Here is a 21,186-nt window from a genome sequence, read left to right on the forward strand (position 1 = left end):
ACATTATAGTCACTTTGACAATAAGAGGCTAATGTTTTTTAGAAAGAGGCTCTTAGAGAGACACGAATCAATATACCATTCTTTTAGAGAAATGCGTATATAATAAATATTTTATTTCAGATAGATAGAAGACTTTTCTTAAGTAAACTAAATATTTGTTGTTATTATTATTATTTTGTGTGTGTGTGTGTGTGTGTTTGAAAAAGAAAATTATAAAACAATTAGGTGGCTTTGAAAACTTATTTTCTTGCTACCCAAACACTCAAAATGTCAATAAATGTGTGTGTGTGTGTTTTTTTTTTTTTTACAGTTGTTGATAAGCTTGATCTTCTATGAAACAGAGAGAGCAGTCCTAAACTCCTAATGGCAATCTTTGGTGCGTTTGTAAATCTTGTTAATGCCATCCAACTAATTGTGATTAATGATTTCACATTATATTCTCCTTCCTGCTCTTAGTATAAGTCGTCATATCCGCGTGAATGTCACCCGGATAGATAAAGTGGTCCGATCGCAACGAGGACATTATAAGTTCAAGTGGGGAGAGTATTAGAAGGAATGAGTTGTCCCACATCGAATTCGGATGAAAAATAAAATAGATATATGTGAGTTAAGCTCACCTAACATTCTAAATTTTTAGGTTCAACCATCTAACACAATTTCCAAAGATTAATAATAGCGGTTAATGTTACACGTATTTAATTAGAAAGAAGCTCTTGTAAGATAATTGTTTAAGTTTTTCATTTCGTTGTTTGAATAGCATGCGAGTGACCAAATATGAATAGTCACTTTGACCATAAGAGGCTAAATCTTTTAGAAAGAGGCTCTTAGATTAAACCATTATTTTAAAGAAATACGTACATAAACATTTTATTTCAGATAGATAGAAGACTTTTCTTAAGTAAACTAACTTTTTCTTTTCTTTTCTTTTTTTTTTGTGTGTGTTTTTTTTCTAAAAAATAAAATTATAAAACAATTAGGTGGCTTTGAAAAATTAGGCCCTGCTTGGATTGATTCTCCCAAAACAGTTTTCTGTTTTGAGAATTTCAAAAACTCAAAAAACTCATTTTTGTGCTGCTTGGACCAATTTCTGAAAAACAGTTTTTGGAAAACAGAGTTAGGAGAGTATGGGTATTCTGAGAACAACTTAAAGTTGTTTTAGGAGTTTTCAGAAGAATTAGAAACCACGGAGAATAGCAGGTCACTTAACAAAAAAAGACGCTAAACGAGGTGTCGTTTAAAACCCTACCTTTAAACCGTACGTTCTTCTTCCTTCCTCTCTCTACCCTTCTTCTTCCCCTCTCTACTGTAAAGCTTTGGTTGTTTGCTCTCTTACTGTCCCATGTTGGTGATTTTTCTCCCTCAAACTTGGGCTTCGCCTTCAAGGAATGGAGCCTAGCTTTTTTTCAATCATTAGATCAAGTTCTCTCGACTTGGGTTTAAGGATGATGGCATTGCTATAATTAATTTCACTTCTTCAGTGTTGCGAAGGTGGCCTGACTTGGGTTTTTGATTGGTTTTGGCCGGATTCTTCTCTTTTTTCATGGTATGTCTATGTCAGAGTAAATGATGTGATTTGATCTCAGAGGTCGTGATGCAAAGTGTTATGACGCTACCAAGATGCGATGCCAAGTCAGACAAAGTTCATAGTGATTGTCATGAATTTGAAGTAGCCGATGCGATGAATTTACAGGTAAAATTGCAGAAATCGTGTAACTGTGATTTGGGAAATTTCATAAATTGTCCGATTAGGGCAAGTTTGAGATTAAAATTGTTGGATAGCAAAACAGTGATTGTAATTTAGGGCTAGTTTGTTGATTTTTTTTTTTTGGTTTTTTCATGACCGCATCATTACTTTTTTTAGGATATACGTATATAGAGATATATGAACTAAATTGTATATAGAGAGAAATAGGGACTGATTGATCGGGAATGAAGGGAATTAGGTATCAAATCACAAATACATAGGTTGCTTAGCAATTGGAGTTGGATGACGAGACCTAAAATGATAGTAGAATCCTTCCCCACATGAATTTGAAAAAGTTTATTTCATCTTGTTATTTCGGATTTGCAAATCTAAAGTCTATCTAATATATCCTTTTATCTTGTTGAGATCTAAGTTTACAATGTTAAATAAGCTACACATTCCTTTCAAATCAATCCCTCGTTTTTCTACTATTTTCTTAAAATACAAAACAGATTACGATGCAAATGAAAACCAATATTGAGTCCCACAGTTCATCTTAGTTTTAGAAGTTTCCGATAGAAACATGGAATCTATGAATAGATCATAATAGAAACTTTCTTCTTTTAGTGTTATATCTTATGTGTTCACCTTTTTCCTTCTCTCAATTATTAGATTTTTTTTTTTTTTTCTTATTTTAAACTCACACATCCATTTTCCTTCAATGGGCACTTGAACCTTCCCTCATTTTACTCAGAAGATGAGAACTTGATAATGATCAATGCCATACAGTCCTCCTGTAATACCCCTAATTTTCAAAATGATAGTCTCGGTATTTTGTTTAATTATTTTCTGTTCATTAATTGTTTTATTTATGTTTTAATTGACTTTTTAATTATTTGACTTGCGTGACTTATTTGTATGATTTGAATTAATTATTTGGTTTATTTATTTTCTTTCATTTAATTAATTATTTGAATTATTTACATTATTTGTGATAATTGTGATTATTTAAGTTAATTGTTTTAATTATTTATTTGACTTTAATTTTCTGTAAATTGTATTTTATTTTCTGTTTTACGTTAACTTGGAATTTTATTGTTTCTTTAATTGAATTAATAATTAAATGTTTTAATTAATGACTAGGTATAAAAGTGTGGTTAGGGTTTTAGTTCTGTTTAGGTTTAATTTAATGAGCCGACAGGGTTTATAAACTAGGTTGTGTTTATGAGCCGAGTTTCAGACTTTGGATATAATTGGACTTAGGTTTTTGGTTGCCTATAAATATATAAGATAAGTCTGCTTAGGGTTTTAAGAAAAGTGGTTGTGTTTATGGGCCGAGTTTCAGACTTTGGATATAATTGGACTTAGGTTTTTGGTTGCCTATAAATATATAAGATAATTCTGCTTAGGGTTTTAAGAAAAGTAAAACCAAAACACGTCTGTGGAAATAGAGACGAGGAACTGAGGAAGTTGCAATAGGAATCGCCGGAGATTGTAGAAGACAACGTGGAGATTTTTAACAAAAATCTCAAAAGGCAAGTTCTATCCTTACTCTCTCCCTTAAGCTTCGTGTTCTTTGCATTCCTAATCTGTTCCAGGATTACTTGTATCTTAAAACGTTTCTCTGTTCGTGCTTAAGTTTGATACACACCAGTATGTGTTGCAAGGTTATTAAACTGTAAAAACTTGATAGTTGTGTGCATAATTCTTGATTTAAGTTCATGATTAATAATGGAATAAAGACTTAAACATGGACTGGGAACACACTAGGGTTAGGTTACAGGATTTGGAAGTCAGAACAGTGAGGCGTAGAGGCTGTAGAGTCCATCGAATGAGGGAATGACGAAGTAGAAAGGGAGGGAGCCGGCTCTCCTTTGGAGGGAGCCGGCTCCCCTTAGTGTGGAGGCGGCTCCAAGAAACTGGAGCCGGCTCCAATGTTTAAAGGAGGCGGCTCCAATTTTTGGAGACGTCTCCTTGCTCAGTTTTTCAATTTTTTCTTCGTTTCTAGTTGGTTTTTCATGCAGTGGGTGATTCTGGAACTTTTTAGATGAGGTTAGAACTGAATATGTAATGTTTATAAGAGCCTCGTGTCTGGGTTAAGGTTCCAGAAGGAATGTTAATTAATCTGTCCACTTGGAATAGCTTGGACAGTAAAGAACTTGAACAAATAATTATACTATGATTGGAGTTGATAGACTTGCGGTGGTTAGTTCTCTGTAATAGTTTTTTTCTGAGATGAACAATGGTTTTAGAACATGTTTCACCATATACCATGATCTTGTATTTGAATTATATATGGGAAGGATGCATTGGTGTTGAATGGAACTAAGTTTTAAATTTAACATCAATTGGATTTTGTGAAACAACCAAAACTAAGCATATATATATACATACTGTAATTCTATCTTGATGCTTGCACTATTACTGCTAGTATCAACTGTTGGAGGAAATGAACTTGTTGATGGTTATTTCAAATGTCTGTGATATCAACTACTGGATGTGGAATACTATTAATATTTAAACTTAGTATTATATCGGATTTTGTGTAATAGTATGTATTGACTATGTTTACTTTACTTATTGATGCTCACATCACTACTGTTGTTATCAATTATTGGATGTATGGAATTAGTTGATATTCGCTTCAGTTGCCGATATTATCAACTGCTGGATGGTTGGATAGTATACACCGGTATGGGACGGTGGTATACTAGGGACGGTTTGGTTTCAAAATACCAAAACCTACCTATTCTGGATTAATGAATGGATTAACTAAAAGTTAAATCCTATGGATTTGTAGTGTCATGGCAACAACTAGTTGAGCGGCACTACTATGGATTTTGAATGGATTTTAAATATATTACTATTATGGTACCTCGATATGAGCTTGAGTCTCAGGATCAATGGTTAGGGAGCATATATGCATTGGGATGCATAGCTGGATATGATGGTTAGAGGTGTAACCTGTTTAGGTTTAGGTACACATGCCCACTTCGTGTGCGTTTTAGCATGTTACCTTTATTCAGGTTGAGACCGGCCTGTAGTCCAGTGAGAGTCCTTTAGTGTGACTATATATATATTTACGGACTATTAGCTATTGTTGAATTGTTTAGGATGTACATGCGTATCGGGCCTCTGTTTGGATTGTAGTAGTGTAGAACTTGCGCGTGGGTCTGACCCACTTTTATTTTTCAGGTACACGACAGTTCCAGGCTTAGACGTGTTCGTGCTGAGCAGAGGTCTCTATATTCACTCTTCCGACAATGTAGGACTCACTCCATAGTTTTATTTCTGGATGTTCATTACAGTTGTTTTATCTTCCGTTTGGATGTTTAATAGGGGTCCACTAGAGATGGATTCCTGAGTTGTAAACTGATGGAGTTTTGGAGTTTGGGTCTGATGGATTTTAATAATTATAATATTTTGCGGATTCTATTTCTAGTTCTTTTCAGCTTTAATTTCATTTCTTAATTCATTTTGTATTCTGTATTCATTATAAAATATTAATTGTTTGATATTTCCTCGGGCTCGGTCCTGGGTCTGATCAACCCGTGTCTCGGATCCGAGGTGTATCACAGTTGGTATCAGAGCACTCCAGGTTCAAGTGTCTCTAGGATTCTATCGTATAAGACTTCCGCGTAGCGTTTTCTCTTGAGTAGAGCTTAAGTTAGGATTCATTGTATTCCTTATGGTTCGTATAGAAATAGTACTGATGTCCGTCTTTTCGTGTTAACAGATGGTTAACGCTAGAAATGGACAGAACATGCAAGGAACTAAGAAGGAAAGGAGAGCGGCACGTAGGCAACAATATCTCCTACGGCGTCAGCAAATGGAGGAAGAGCAGCAAAGGCTTGGGTTTCAAGACATGGGTCAGTTTCAGGAGGAACGGGAGGAAGTTCAACAGGCTCAGGAACGGGTCAGGGATCCAGAGATTCCTCCTCACCTCAATGACCTCGTTGCTCGGGCTATAGAAGCTGGGGTAACAACTGTACTTCGGAATCAGCCTCAGGTACAGCCGGCACCGCTACCAGCACCGGTTGTTCAGACGGATTCTTGGGGAAAGGCTAGGAGCTCTTTCACAAAGGGGAGTCCACCTGTGTTCTCAGGCTTCACCGATACGAGAGTAGCTCACCAATAGAAACAGGACATTGAGCGTCATCTTCGTTTGGTTCAGTGCACGGAGGTTCAGAAGCAGATGCTTGCTACTTTCAAGCTAATTGGGGATGCACTATAGTGGTGGGAGTCAGTTACCATCCCAGAGGAGAGGATGACATTGTCTTATGATGAGTTCAGTGCTCGCTTTGACAAGAAATATTTTCCCTATGCAGTCAGGGCAGCTATGAAGACCGAGTTTCTAAATCTGCAGCAGGGAAACATGACAGTGGCGGAGTATGAGCAGCAGTTCACACGTTTGTCTCTCTTTGCACCGGAAGAGGTGGATATAGAGGAGAAAAAGCGTAACAGTTTCGTCAAGGGACTGATGTGGTTTATCAAGAGAGCTATTACAGGTAGTCCAGCCTATACTACCTATGCCCAGGTAGTAGACGCCGCGCTACAACAGTATCAGTTGACTGTGGACATCAGACAGGCTCGTGGTGAGAAGCGGGGTGATAAAGACTCTACTAATCAGTCAGCTGAAAAGGGGAATGGCAATGGTCACCGGCAGAATGACAAAGGCAAGTTCCAGGGGCAACAGCCTTGGAAGAAGCACAAGGGTGGTTTAGATGCTCACCGGAATGGGGCACCTATTCAGAGGCAACAGAATGGGGGACCACATGTAGGATAAGGTCAGCCACAGGTTAACCGACAGAGGAGGCCATTTGGTACTTTCCAGGGTAGTTGTTACACTTGTGGAGAGTATGGTCATACCACCAGACAGTGTCCTACAGCAGGACAGGGACAAGGACAGTATGTGCAGCAGGGACAGAGGGCACCAGTGCCTCTACCAGCTCCACAGGTTCCACGGATTTAGGGACAGACACATCTGGCTTTACCGGCACCGCCGCAGACTCAAGGACAGGCACCACAACAGTTGCACTATGGCAGGGTGTATAACCCGATGCCACAGGATGTTCAGGCACCTCAGACTATTGAGGGTAAGTTTCCTATACATGGTTTGCATGGACGTGTTTTATTTGATACAGGTGCTACACACTCATTTGTAGTTAGGACTTTTGTTGCTTTATCTGGGATGCGGACGAAGGTATGCACTAGATCTCAGGGTATTTCTACACCATTGGGTGATACAGCTATTTTACATGAGAGTGATGGGCCTGTGACACTAGATATTGGTAGACTCAGATTTCTAACCAATCTATTGGTCCTGGACATGCACACTTATGATGTGATACTTGGGATGGATTGGTTGTCTCACTACCATGCCCAAGTTGATTGTTTTGATAGATCTATTACTTTTACCATACCTGGTCAGGATATGTATGTAGTAGCTATGCCTCGTTCTAAAGGGGGCGGTAGCACCTATTTGTTCCATGTGGAACGGGAAAATGAGGAGGGGATTACTGTGTCATTGGATAACATACCGATTGTACAGGATTTCCCGGATGTATTTCAGGAGATTCCAGGGTTGCCACCTAGTCGAGAGATTAATTTTGTGATAGACTTAGCTCCAGGCACTGCTCCTATTGCTAGGGCACCCTATAGGATGGCACCGGTGGAGATGAGAGAGCTGAGGGATCAGATTCAGCAGTTACTCAGTCAGGGTTTTATTCATAGGAGTACATCACCTTGGGGAGCACCGGTTCTGTTTGTGAAGAAGAAGGATGGTTCGCTTCGTCTGTGTATAGATTACAGGGAGTTGAACAAGGTTACGATTCGTAACAAGTATCCTTTACCCAGGATTGATGACTTATTTGATCAGTTAAGGGGAGCCACATACTTCTCCAAGATTGATCTGCGTTCTGGGTATCATCAGCTGAGGGTTAGGGAGCAGGATGTTCCTAAGACAGCGTTTCTTACGAGATATGGTTCTTATGAGTTTCGTGTCATGCCGTTTGGGACAACTAATGCACCTGCAGTATTCATGGACTTAATGAATAGAGTCTTCCGGGCTTATTTGGATCAGTTTGTTATTGTCTTTATTGATGACATCTTGATTTATTCTCTGTCGGAGGACGAGCATGCTAGACATCTTCGCATAGTCTTGCAGACGCTTCGTGAGCACCAGTTATATGCCAAGTTCGAGAAGTGTGAATTTTGGCAGCGGGAGGTGAAATTTCTGGGTCACGTGGTGTCAGAAAAGGGGATAGCAGTGGATCCGGCCAAGGTTTCAGCAGTGGTTGAGTGGGGACAGCCTACATCACCTACTGAGATTCGGAGTTTTTTCGGTCTGGCAGGATATTACAGGAGATTCATCCAGGGATTCTCCAAGATAGCAGGACCACTCACTCATCTGACCAAGAAGGGTGTACAGTTCGTGTGGGATGAACACTGTCAGCGAGCTTTTGATGAGCTGAAAAGGAAGCTGACTTCTGCACCGATTCTGGCTACTCCGCAAAGCGGGATAGAGTATCTTGTTTACACGGATGCTTCGTTGCAAGGTCTTGGATGTGTAATGATGCAGGAGGAGCGACCGATTTCTTATGGGTCTCGGAAACTTAAGCCTCATGAGCTTAATTATCCAACACATGATTTGGAGTTGGCAGCAGTGGTCTTTGCCTTGCGTATTTGGAGGCATTATCTGTTGGGTGAGTCCTTCAGATTATTCAGTGATCACAAGAGTCTGCAGTACTTGTTCACTCAACGGGAGCTAAATATGAGACAGCGCAGGTGGTTGGAGTTTGTAAATGACTATCATTTTTCTATACAGTATCATCCAGGGAAAGCGAACGTAGTGGCGGATGCACTCAGTCGCCGACCTGTTGGTAGTCTTTCTGCTCTATTCACTACTGAGTGGAATGCTTTGAAGAGTGTAGATGAGTTGTCAGACGCTTTTATGGCTTGCATGGTGGTTACACCTTCCATCATTCGCAAGGTTTTACAAGCACAACTCACCGATCAGCAGTGTGTCGACAAGGTCGCAGAGATAACTTCCGGAGAGGTTCCATTCTACTATGTTGGGGCTGATGGAGGTTTAAGGTACAAGGGACGGTTAGTGGTACCTTCTGCTGATAATTTTAGGAAGGATATGATGACTGAGACACATCACTCTGAGTTCTCTGTTCATCCAGGAGGCGATAAGATGTATCAAGATATGAAGCGGCAGTTTTGGTGGGCAGGTATAAAGAGGGACATTGCTCTTTTTGTTTCTCAGTGTAGTACTTGTCAGATGGTTAAGATTGATCATCAGAGGCCACCAGGAGCTCTACAGCCACTGCCAATTCCGGAGTGGAAATGGGAGAGCATATCTATGGATTTTGTGGAAGGATTGCCAAATTCTTTCAAGGGGCATAATTCCATATGGGTCATTGTGGATAGGTTGACCAAGTCAGCTCATTTCTTGCCTATTTGCACTGATTACACTTCGGAACAGTTGGCGAGGCTTTACATTTCAGAGATTGTGAAGCTACATGGCATTCCATTGTCTATTATATCGGACAGGGATTCGAGCTTTGTATCTGGATTTTGGAAGAATTTTCAGCAGGCTTTAGGTACGGAGTTATACCTTAGTACTGCTTATCATCCTCAGACTGAGGGACTGACTGAGAGGGTGAATTAGATTATGGAAGATATGCTTCGGTCGTGTGTTCTGGATTTCAAGGGCCACTGGGAGGAATATTTGCCACTTGTGGAGTTTGCTTATAACAATAGTTTCCAGAAGACTATTGGTATGGCACCATTTGAGGCATTGTACGGTCGACCGTATTGATCACCTGTTTGTTGGATGGAGGTTGGAGAGAATCGATTCTTAGGTCCTGAGTTCATCAAAGATACTTCTGAGAAGATAACTCTTATTCGAGATCGCATGCGTACTACCCAAAGTAGGCAGAAGAGCTATGTTGATCGTCGTACTCGGGCATTGGAGTTTCAGGTTGGGGATCAAGTTCTACTCAAAGTGTCTCCTATGAAGGGTGTTATGCGCTTTGGGAAGAAAGGGAAGTTGTCACCGCGATTTGTCGGTCCATTCATGATTACGGATCGCATTGGAGCTGTTGCTTATCGGTTGGCACTTCCGGATACTTTGGATCGCGTCCACAACGTGTTTCATGTTTCCATGTTGCGGAAATTTCTGCGGGATGAGGATCGGTATCAGCATATCGATGTTGGGGAGATTGAGTTGCAGCCGGATGCAACTTATTTGGAGCCACCGTGTCGTATTGTCGACCGACGAGATCAGATTCTTCGTAATAAGGTTATTCCTTTGGTTCGTGTTCAGTGGAGTCATCACAATGAGGCTGAGTCTACTTGGGAACGGGAGGATGTCATTCGCTCGCAGTTTTCTGAAATTTTGGAAGAAGGTAAGAGCGAATTCCGAGGACGGAATTCCTTTTGTTAGAGGGGAAGAATGTAATACCACTAATTTTCAAAAGGATAGTCCCGCTATTTTGTTTAATTGTTTTCTGTTCATTAATTGTTTTATTTATGTTTTAATTGACTTTTTAATTATTTGACTTGCTTGACTTATTTGTATGATTTGAATTAATTATTTGGTTTATTTGTTTTCTTTGATTTAATTAATTATTTGAATTATTTACATTATTTGTGATAATTGTAATTATTTAAGTTAATTGTTTTAATTATTTATTTGGCTTTAATTTTCTGTAAATTGTATTTTATTTTCTGTTTTACGTTAACTTGGAATTTTATTGTTTCTTTAATTGAATTAATAATTAAATGTTTTAATTAATGACTGGGTATAAAAGTGTGGTTAGGGTTTTAGTTCTGTTTAGGTTTAATTTAATGAGCCGACAGGGTTTATAAACTAGGTTGTGTTTATGGGCCGAATTTCAGACTTTGGATATAATTGGACTTAGGTTTTTGGTTGCCTATAAATATATAAGATAAGTCTGCTTAGGGTTTTAAGAAAGGTGGTTGTGTTTATGGGCCGAGTTTCAGAATTTGGATATAATTGGACTTAGGTTTTTGGTTGCCTATAAATATATAAGATAAGTCTGCTTAGGGTTTTAAGAAAAGTAAAACCAAAACATGTCTATGGAAATAGAGACGAGGAACTGAGGAAGTTGCAATAGGAATCGCCGGAGATTGTAGAAGACAACGTGGAGATTTTTAACAAAAATCTCAAAAGGCAAGTTCTATCCTTACTCTCTCCCTTAGGCTTCGTGTTCTTTGCATTCCTAATCTGTTCCAGGATTAATTGTATGTTAAAACGTTTCTCTGTTCGTGCTTAAGTTTGATACACACCAGTATGTGTTGCATGGTTATTAAACTGTTAAAATTTGATAGTTGTGTACATAATTCTTGATTTAAGTTCATGATTAATAATGAAATAAGGACTTAAACATGGACTGGGAACACACTAGGGTTAGGTTACAGGATTTGGAAGTCAGAACAGTGAGGCGTAGAGGCTGCAGAGTCCATCGGATGAGGGAACGACGAAGCAGAGAGGGAGGGAGCCGGCTCCCCATAGTGTGGAGGCGGCTCCCCTTAGTGTGGAGGCGGCTCCAATGTTTAAAGGAGGCAGCTCCAATTTTTGGAGACGTCTCCTTGCTCAGTTTTTCAATTTTTTCTTCGTTTCTAGTTGGTTTTTCATGCAGTGGATGATTCTGGAACTTTTCAGATGAGGTTAGAACTGAATATGTAATGTTTATAAGAGCCTCGTGTCTGGGTTAAGGTTCCAGAAGGAATGTTAATTAATCTGTCCACTTGGAATAGCTTGGACAGTAAAGAACTTGAACAAATAATTATACTATGATTGGAGTTGATAGACTTGCGGTGGTTAGTTCTCTGTAATAGTTTTTTTCTGAGATGAACAATGGTTTTAGAACATGTTTCACCATATACCATGATCTTGTATTTGAATTATATATGGGTAGGATGCATTGGTGTTGAATGGAACTAAGTTTTAAATTTAACATCAATTGGATTTTGTGAAACAACCAAAACTAAGCATGTATATATACATACTGTAATTCTATCTTGATGCTTGCACTATTACTGCTAGTATCAACTGTTGGAGGAAATGAACTTGTTGATGGTTATTTCAAATGTCTGTGATATCAACTACTGGATGTGGAATACTATTAATATTTAAACTTAGTATTATATCGGATTTTGTGTAATAGTATGTATTGACTATGTTTACTTTACTTATTGATGCTCACATCACTTTTGTTGTTATCAATTATTGGATGTATGGAATTAGTTGATATTCGCTTCAGTTGCCGATATTATCAACTGCTGGATGGTTGGATAGTATACACCGGTATGGGACGGTGGTATACTAGGGACGGTTTGGTTTCAAAATACCAAAACCTACCTATTCTGGATTAATGAATGGATTAACTAAAAGTTAAATCATATGGATTTGTAGTGTCATGGCAACAACTAGTTGAGCGGCACTACTATGGATTTTGAATGGATTTTAAATATATTACTATTATGGTACCTCGATATGAGCTTGAGTCTCAGGATCGATGGTTAGGAAGCATATATGCATTGGGATGCATAACTGGATACGATGGTTAGAGGTGTACCCTGTTTAGGTTTAGGTACACATGCCCACTTCGTGTGCGTTTTAGCATGTTACCTCTATTCAGGTTGAGACCGGCCTGTAGTCCAGTGAGAGTCCTTTAGTATGACTATATATATATTTACGGACTATTAGCTATTGTTGAATTGTTTAGGATGTACATGCGTATCGGGCCTCTGTTTGGATTGTAGTAGTGTAGAACTTGCGCGTGGGCCTGACCCACTTCTATTTTTCAGGTACACGACAGTTCCAGGCTTAGACGTGTTCGTGCTGAGCAGATGTCTCTATATTCACTCTTCCGACAATGTAGGACTGACTCTATAGTTTTATTTCTGGATGTTCATTACAGTTATTTTATCTTCCGTTTGGATGTTTAATAGGGGTCCACTAGAGATGGATTCCTGAGTTGTAAACTGATGGAGTTTTGGAGTTTGGGTCTGACGGATTTTAATAATTATAATATTTTGCGGATTCTATTTCTAGTTCTTTTCAGCTTTAATTTCATTTCTTAATTCATTTTGTATTCTGTGTTCATTATAAAATATTAATTGTTTGATATTCCCTCGGGCTCGGTCCTGGACCTGATCAACCCGTGTCTCGGATCCGAGGAGTATCACACCTCCAGATTTCTTGTGACAGGATAAGGTGTTACCCTCTGTCATATTTATGTTTTCATTCATAAAAAATATGACATTTGTTCAATCTTGGACTCAAATTTCATTTTTTAGCAATTTTTATTTCCAATTTATGTTCTTTTCTATTTGTTCAATCTTGGACTCAAAGTTCATTTTTTTCCCCTGTTAATTTGATAAGCAATTTTTATTTGATCTTCCTACATAGTTGTTGTGGTCCTCTTGTTATTCTGGATAATGAAACTTATACTAGTGTTATGTTCTATGTTGTCAAAAGGATTTTTTTTTTTTTTTTTGCACCACTTTTTAAATGACAAATTTGGTTAGATCCCATTTTGTTTAGTATTGAATCTTTGATCTCTTTGGGAAATTGATCCTAAATATTTAAATTCATTATAGAGGGCATCACTTTTTTTTGGTTGAGTTTATTTTGTATTCTAATATTTTTCATTCTAAGGGTCACACGAAGAAGTTCAAATCTCCAATGGCTCTTTCGGTATACACACACACACACACACACACACACACCTCTTGCTGATGCATTCTAACTGTTACTTTTTCTTGAGTCTTGTTAGTAGCTTTGAAAGAGAATTAGTAGAAGAAAACGAGAGTGAATTTTAAATTAGAGACCCCATTGTTGGCTTTGCTTGAATAATTTCTTAAGACTTAGAAGATCAAGCCCACTATGGTAAACATGAAGCTTGAATAGAAAGGTTGTTGGTGCTCCTTTTGTGAAGATCAAAGGCAACATTGATTTACACTCAAATCATGATTGAGAGACTAGATGATATCATTAGTTGTTTGAACATTCTTTGAGATTCTTTCAGAAATTCTGTAGCTTCTGAGCAAAAGATCAAAAAGAAGGAACAACATACATAATCAAATGTGGGCATCATTCAGAAATTTTGTAGCTTTTCCATTGTTTTGCTTTGATTAACTATTTGTGTAATTCTCTAATATTTTATTTTGGTTATGTATCACTAAAATTAATGTTTGTACAACTAAAAGTGCACATGACACTGGGAGTAATTCATGTAACTCTTTTATTGTATTTAAATTTAGTCAAATTTTAATTAAACTTGGTATATTGTATCTGTGCAACTTTTATTAAGTTAAGAATACTAACTAAAATAAATTCACCACCAATAATTATTTATATATATATATACATTAATTGTTAATATCATAAATTAAAGAAATAAAAGAGTGAGATATAATAATATTTTTATTTATTTTCTTAGTTTAGAAAACTATTTTCAAAAATTCATATAATCAAGTAGTTTTATGAGTTTTTGTTTTACGGAAACTGTTTTGTAAATTATCTTAACCAAGCAGGTTTGAAATATGAAAAAACTGTTCTCTTTTTTCTGTTCTGATTCTCTGAAAACTGTTCTTGAGAACTGTTTTTAAAAATGTAATCCAAGCAATGTCTTATTTTCTCAAAGAATTTATTTTCTACCCAAACACTCAAAATGTCGTCATATGTTTGTTTATATAGGTTGAATATATAATTTGACTAATTTGTTTGTTGCTATTTGTACTCTTGCAGCTTTTGAATGTTCACTTAGTTTGTACTTTACAACAGCCGCAGCTATATGTATATATATAGGTTTTGTGTGTGTGTGTGTGTGTGTGTGTGTGTCTCGGCCGAGGCCTAGCTAGTCGTTGAATTTCCATAGCCTTTGCACAGCATGGCATGACGTTTAAAATTGAAATTTCGTAAGGGCGTGTTTGGATATAATTATCCACCGCTAGCTGCTAATCCAAAGTTTGGATTTTTATAGAAAGTTCTGTTTACTGTCCTAACCCTGGATCCAGCTGCGATTGGAAACTTAACACGTATTCAATTTTTCATATTCACCGCCAATACTTCAATTTCTTATACTCCGAACATGAAAGTCGTTTCTTATTCAAACTTAATACGAAAAACAATAGAAAAATAATTTATTTATTGATTAATGACATTACAAAATTTAATTTAACTTTCAATTTATTAGAGATGCGACATTGAAACTTTATTTTAGTATATTTGCTCTTCACTGATATTTGTACATTTGTTCTTCATTTGATTTTTTATTTTTTAAAGTAAAATTGAAAAAAATGATGTCCCGAATGTGAAATGTAGAGAAATTTTTGAGATATTTATTGAGTGTAAGAATATTCTAAAATAATAGTCATTGAGTCATTTATTTTCTTTGAAAAAAAGACACATGAAGTGCAAGTATAAAAAATATATAGGCTCTGTTTGTTTGGATATAAAATAGCTTTTAGAAAATATTTTTTTATTTTTTGTTTGGTTGTCTTAAAATATTTACAAAGAAAAAATATATTAAAATTTAACAAAAATAATTTACCTATCAATTTTCGGCAAGTTATTTTACATGCCCCGTCCCGATGGACTTAATCTTAACATCTACGTAAAACTATACAAACACCAACAGAGTAAAAAAAGAAAAATATTTTATCTGAAAAAGAAAAATATTTTTTAAAAAGAATATTTTATGTTGAAATAAACTGATACACAGTGTCTATGTATTTACCTTTATTTAAAAGTAAGTGTAATAAGTTATGCTAGCTTTTCGTGGTTTCTTTTACCTCTCTTTTTTTTACTTCATAATTTTTTTTATTTTTTGTTTCTTTTCCAGCAGCAAAGAATAATTTTAATATTCCACACGGTTTTGACTTGATGCAATAGTTTTCAAAAATAACCAATTTGAAAGTTGAAACTTTGAATGAGTCCTTTGTTGTTTTTTCTGTTCACAAATGAGTAAGTTATTGTCTAATGGTTAAAAAAAATAATAAATAATTAAATAATATTATTTATTAGCAGGATCACTGTCAATGTTGTATTTTTTTATTTTTTTTGGGAAGGTACCGTCAATGTTGTAATGCTGCCTCAACATCTAGTGATTAAACAATAAGACCATAACAAGGGCAGTCCTTGTCGAACTTAAATGTCCATTTCGTATATAGTTTTCACCGGTCCTTGCAACAATGTAAAACCAAAATAAAACGGTAAAATACAATTGGAGTTGTCTTCGCCGTATTATTTATTTGAAAAGTATATTCTTCATAGTTATCTGTACACATAACAGTGATAAATTATAAGATGCTATAAGAACTTCAATCATTAATAAATAAAATCATTTTTGAACCAATAATGTTAAAACTTAAGTGAATGAGTGTATTTATTTGTTAGTTTAATTACTTCAATATTTATACATGTTTTTGGAGAGTGACAAAAAATAATTTTTTTTCTTTTATTGACATATATAAACAATATTTTGCCCTCAACACTCTTACTACATTCCCTCTCCTTGCATGTTATACTATAATTGTGTAACATAAAAGTGAATTAATTGATTTGGGATTACTTTTTTTTTTTTTTGGAAGGTATGATTAGGGATTATTTGAGAATAAAAATTGATTAACCTATCAACTAGAAAAAGGTTAATCAAAAAAATTTCTCATTATTTATTTATTTTTTAATTTTTTTAATTTTATTTTATATAATTGTAGACGACATATGTTAAATGGTGCCGTCCATCTAAAATCTGTCTTGATAGGCCCTATCATCATTAATTGATACACCATATTTTTTCATTGACGATATATCTGATGCCATAACAGCATTGACTTCACACTAGAGGACTAAACCAAATTCCATTTACTCCAGAAAGTCCAAATAGCCTGGAGCTGAAAATTTCCAAGCCACATCTCAAATTACTAAAATACCCTCAAAATTGCTTACTTGTCACATTCCCATCAGACAAAGCTCTCCGATTGTAGGAGTTGTCATGTCTTCAATTCCAGACAATCCAAAGCCAAATGAACCTATAACCTCTAAGGCTCTACCATATGGTGCCTAAATGAAAATAAGAGTGTCTAAAGTTCCTAAAACCAAAATAAAAAAAATGAACACCTTTACCCTCTTTCTCTTCTTCTCCTCCTCCTTTACATACACTGTTTTTGGCCGTGACAAATGCCCACCATCCTTCTGTGGTGACGGACCACCGCTAGTCAAATTCCCTTTCCAGCTACCCGACGTGCAAAACGAACGTTGCGTCTACCCGAAGTTCAATCTTTCATGCAATAACCAGAGCCGAGCAGTTATAAACCTTCCACCGGCTGGTGAATTCGTGATCAAACGCATCAATTACGAGTCTCAGTATATGTACATCAACGACCCGGATTTTTGCCTACCCAAAAAGCTCCTATCCTTGGATTTGCAATATTCTCCGTTTAGGGGTGAGTATCTTCAAAACTTTACGGTGGTCAACTGTACTAATTCAGAGTCGCTGTCCGACTACGGCCGGGCCTTGCCCATATCGTGTCTAAGTGATCACAACTTCACGGTTTTGGCTCTGGATTCGGGTCCGTATAATGTGCCACCACCACTGAATTGCCAGACTATGGCCAAGATTTCGGTTCCGGTTGATGATCGGTTTAGCATGGATCTTAATAAGGATCTTCGGCTGACATGGGATGTACCACGTTGTGGAGGTTGTGTTGCTAAAGGTGGAACATGTGGGTTCAAGAACAGTAGAGGGTTGCAGACCGATTGCTTTAATGTTCCTAGACACGGTAAGTTCAATTTCCTGTATTAATGTTTTACTTTTATATGCATATAACATTAAATTGTTCTTACAAGTATGTGATCTCATTACACAATACATATATGTATGTATGTATGTATATATATATATATCACTATACATGTTCATTTAGTCATAATTAGATCATTTAGTCATAATTAAGAGCATAAATTATTTTTTTGCGTGTGTCATGCGCGGTTCAACAAGAATATCTCTATAGTTCTGAAATCAATGAATTCACTTTGAACTAATTTTTATTGAATTTAAATTTCAAAACCTCAATTTTTGAAGAGCAAGTAGTTTCAGATATGGTTTAAATATAGTTTTAAGAGCATGTAGTTTTTGTTTGTCAGTTTAAAATTTTGACAAGTAAAAGGCAGAAGCTAGAGTGTGATATTTGGGATTTGTTTGATTTGTAATTTTAAAAATAATTTTTAAGAATTAAAAAACTATTATCATAAAATAATTTTTTATAATTATCTAAAAACATGTATTTTTATAATTGAATTTTCATAAAATAATTTTTAAAAAATTGAATTTAAATATTATTTTTATATAATTTTTATTTTTAATTATTTAAAAATAAAAAATTATTTTTAAAATTACAAACCAAACACAACATTACTTTCATACACGGAAATCCTCGTGATCTTGATCAAGAGAGCTCTACTTTGTGTGCATATACGCGGAGAAGACATCGATCTGACGAAGTCTTAAGCTTGTTAAGTCAAAATTTAGCACTGGTTGCATATAAGTACATGTGGGGCCCAGGCTAGGTAATAATCCACTTACACCTTGCACCAAACGTCACGCATTCAATCTCCAATCATCCATGATAATACTATATGTTACTACTTCCGTCCCTTATTAATTGTCCATCTTTGATTTGATAATTTTTTAAAGGAACATGCAATTCATATATTATTCCCTTTTAAAATTATCAAATTATTTTTTTTTTAATTTTTTAAAAGGATAAAGGTTAATGATAGAAATATAAAGAAAAAAACTTTTTAAAGAGGATAACTAATTTGAGACATGTAAAAAGATAAAAATGGATTATTAATAAGGGACAGAGGAAATAGTGTAGTATTACGTAGTACTACGTATTGTTTTCTTATTATACATAAATACTACTCCTTCTGCCTCAAAGAAATGTCAATTTTTTTTTTTAGTTTCAAAATAATTGTCACTTTTTTTCTCCAAACAATATATTTTACATCTTTTCATATATGTCCTTAGAGTTTAAATTTTTAAATTTAAATATTTAAAATTCAAAAGAATAAATTAATAACTTTTAAAAAAGACAAGGCGTGTTTCACATATTCTTTTAAAAATTTCTGTTCTCTATCTAAATTGACACTGTGAGAGTAATAGTAACATGAATAGTGTGGTAGTTGAATGTGACATCTTCAACTTAATGGTAAAAGCAGTGTACCAAGTTTTGTACAGTCCAAAAGCAAACGGAGCAATATTGGAACTTTATTGAACTGATCCTTCTAGGAAACTACTTTGGTATCCTGTTGTGGGTCCCTTTCACAGCTTCAACGTTTAATTTTGTTATATGTATATTTCTTGGTCAATTGTGTGAACTAAACCTATTGAGTTGTTAAAGGTGTAAAGCGTGAGTGTATATTTTAAAGCTTCATACGAGGAAAATGATAACGTTATTGTCACGCTATGTGTATTAAGAATGTCATGATTAAGTTTTATAGGCTGTTGCATACCTTGGCATAGGGTCACCGTTCGTTTTTATCTTGTGTTTAGAAAAATGATAGAGTATGTTTTTAAAGTCAGATGATTTTCTTTGAAATTTTTTGTAAAATCTCTCTAACCTGTGTTGTGAGACGTATCTTTATCTTTAGATTTTCTTTGAAATCCATTATCAAACAGCATGACTCAATATGATATTATGCCATAAAATAAAAAATAAAAAAGGCTAAATGGGGTTAGTTGAAACTTGAGACAGGAAATAAAATATATTTGTATAGAATTTTTGTATCAAATTAATATTTACAGAGTCATGATAATTAGGAGTGACAAAGTTTGATACAATTCGAACACGACACAAAATCAGATTAACGTTAAGAGTTATTATTAAACGAGTCGTATTTAGATTGATTTGTTTAATAGAATACCTTAACACGTCACGATTACGATCCACGAACACAAATTACTAATCTTAATAATAACAACAGTCTATACTCGTATAAATTTTTTCAACTAGATAAATATAAAGTGTATAATTGTATCTCTGAGCTAGTTGTCCACAAGCATAACACATGTTATGGCGTGTGGTACTACATAATCATGAAAGCTTATTTACAATGGTAGTAGCAGCATTGCCATTCAATTTTATTGACATTTAGAAATGTCCAAATCGCGAAAAGGAAACAAAAGAATATCAACGCTTCCTCATTGAATTTAATGATCATGAGATACATACAACCAAGTCGATTGACTTCTTGGACTATTAAGAAAATTCAAGCCTCAGTTCCCATTCTCTTTCTTTATTTTCTTTTTAACTTTATGAAACTAGTATTTATACAACCTCCAAACCTACTCCATTGACTTTTTATAGAAAGTATAATTTTTATATAATATATATAATAAACTAAAAAAATTGAACCAATAATTGAATTAGCCTAATCAACGTCGTCTAACTTTTCCTATTTTGAAATTATGATAAGATTCAAGTCAAATTTACGCAACCTTAGTAAAATGTATAACATGAAATTCCAAGTAAAATCTACGTAAATGAGCGATTATTCAATGCATTTATCTGATATTTTTATATGGAATTGTTTATAAAATATTCTTATTATTGAAACTTCATAATCAAATTTCAGGTCTTCCAGTGAGTGCCAAGTATGGCATAATCATCGGTGCTGGTATACCTGGGCTTGTTTTCATGATTGGGATTGTATGCTATATTTGCGGCAAGGTTAGGACCTATTGCAGGCGAACCCAACCCACTGAAGTCCCAATCACAACCAACGCTCCCCATTCAGCTGCTGCTGCTCTTGTGACTGGCCTCGATGGGCCCACCATCGAATCTTACCCCAAGACCGTGCTCGGTGACAGTGGCCGGCTGCCCAAGCCCAACGACGGCCCATGTCCGATATGTCTGTCTGACTACCAGCCCAAAGATGTGTTAAGAACCATACCCGAATGTAATCACTTCTTTCATGCTGATTGTGTAGATGAGTGGCTAAGAATGAATGCCACGTGTCCGTTGTGTCGGAATTTGCCGGATGGATCGTCTCTGGTGACACCTTGCTCGTCAATGTCGTTAGCTTCTTCATCAACCTCATCATCGTCATGATTTGTAATCAATCAAATCATTTTGATCATCAACATCGTGTGTATATGGAGTGAAATTGTAATACAGTGTGTCACCTATACTTGCAATTTTTTTTTGGCTTGCTAGTACAGAACAACGCTTAGCACTCTCCCCTCTCTTCTTCTTTTTCATTCAAATTATTATTTTTGGTTCTCTTTTGTATTTTCCGAGGCTTGTTGTTTAAATCATATAAATATATTTTTTGAGCTAGGTTTTATGGCATTTTATTTTCCATTCTACAAGATAATCAATATTTGATCTTTTCACATCTATTTTCAAGGACAATTCTGATGTAATCTTATAGTTTCTCTTACAAGTAGCGACTTTGA

General features: G+C 35.7%; 2 protein-coding genes across 5 annotated transcripts; both read left to right on the plus strand.

Moving 5' to 3' along the window:
* The first annotated feature begins 775 nt into the window (after positions 1 to 775).
* On the plus strand, positions 776 to 12,776 carry LOC132308211 (uncharacterized). 4 transcript variants are annotated; one of them, XR_009482401.1, is made up of 4 exons: positions 777 to 1,690; positions 4,880 to 4,949; positions 5,421 to 6,780; positions 12,527 to 12,776. XR_009482401.1 is itself a non-coding variant. In XM_059806228.1 (3 exons), the coding sequence occupies exon 2, from the start codon at positions 5,952 to 5,954 to the stop codon at positions 6,468 to 6,470; it is 519 nt and encodes a 172-aa protein (XP_059662211.1). In that variant the 5' UTR covers positions 776 to 1,690; positions 5,421 to 5,951; the 3' UTR covers positions 6,471 to 6,780; positions 12,527 to 12,776. The 4 variants fall into 4 exon arrangements, 2 of the variants coding, with proteins under 2 accessions (XP_059662211.1, XP_059662212.1); XM_059806228.1 differs by lacking the exon at positions 4,880 to 4,949 and having other exon boundaries at positions 776 to 1,690; XM_059806229.1 differs by lacking the exon at positions 4,880 to 4,949 and having other exon boundaries at positions 782 to 1,690.
* Positions 12,777 to 16,725: 3,949 nt separating this feature from the next.
* On the plus strand, positions 16,726 to 21,079 carry LOC132308212 (putative RING-H2 finger protein ATL21A). Its single transcript, XM_059806230.1, has 2 exons — positions 16,726 to 17,506; positions 20,364 to 21,079. Exons 1-2 carry the CDS (start codon positions 16,792 to 16,794, stop codon positions 20,837 to 20,839), a joined length of 1,191 nt encoding a protein of 396 aa, XP_059662213.1. The 5' UTR covers positions 16,726 to 16,791; the 3' UTR covers positions 20,840 to 21,079.
* Positions 21,080 to 21,186: the final 107 nt, after the last annotated feature.

The sequence above is a fragment of the Cornus florida genome, unplaced genomic scaffold (assembly GCF_030987335.1).
Source record: "Cornus florida cultivar Cherokee Brave unplaced genomic scaffold, ASM3098733v1 CherokeeBrave_3.0.0_Hap2_Chr05, whole genome shotgun sequence".
Classification (NCBI taxonomy): Eukaryota; Viridiplantae; Streptophyta; class Magnoliopsida; order Cornales; family Cornaceae; genus Cornus; species Cornus florida.

Bases quoted from the DNA above. Each gene is read 5' to 3' on its own strand.
- LOC132308211 (XM_059806228.1), top strand. From the start codon at position 5,952: ATGACATTGTCTTATGATGAGTTCAGTGCTCGCTTTGACAAGAAATAT.
- LOC132308212 (XM_059806230.1), top strand. From the start codon at position 16,792: ATGAAAATAAGAGTGTCTAAAGTTCCTAAAACCAAAATAAAAAAAATG. The intron at 17,507-20,363 runs GTAAGTTCAATT...ATCAAATTTCAG, and splicing joins CTTTAATGTTCCTAGACACG to GTCTTCCAGTGAGTGCCAAG.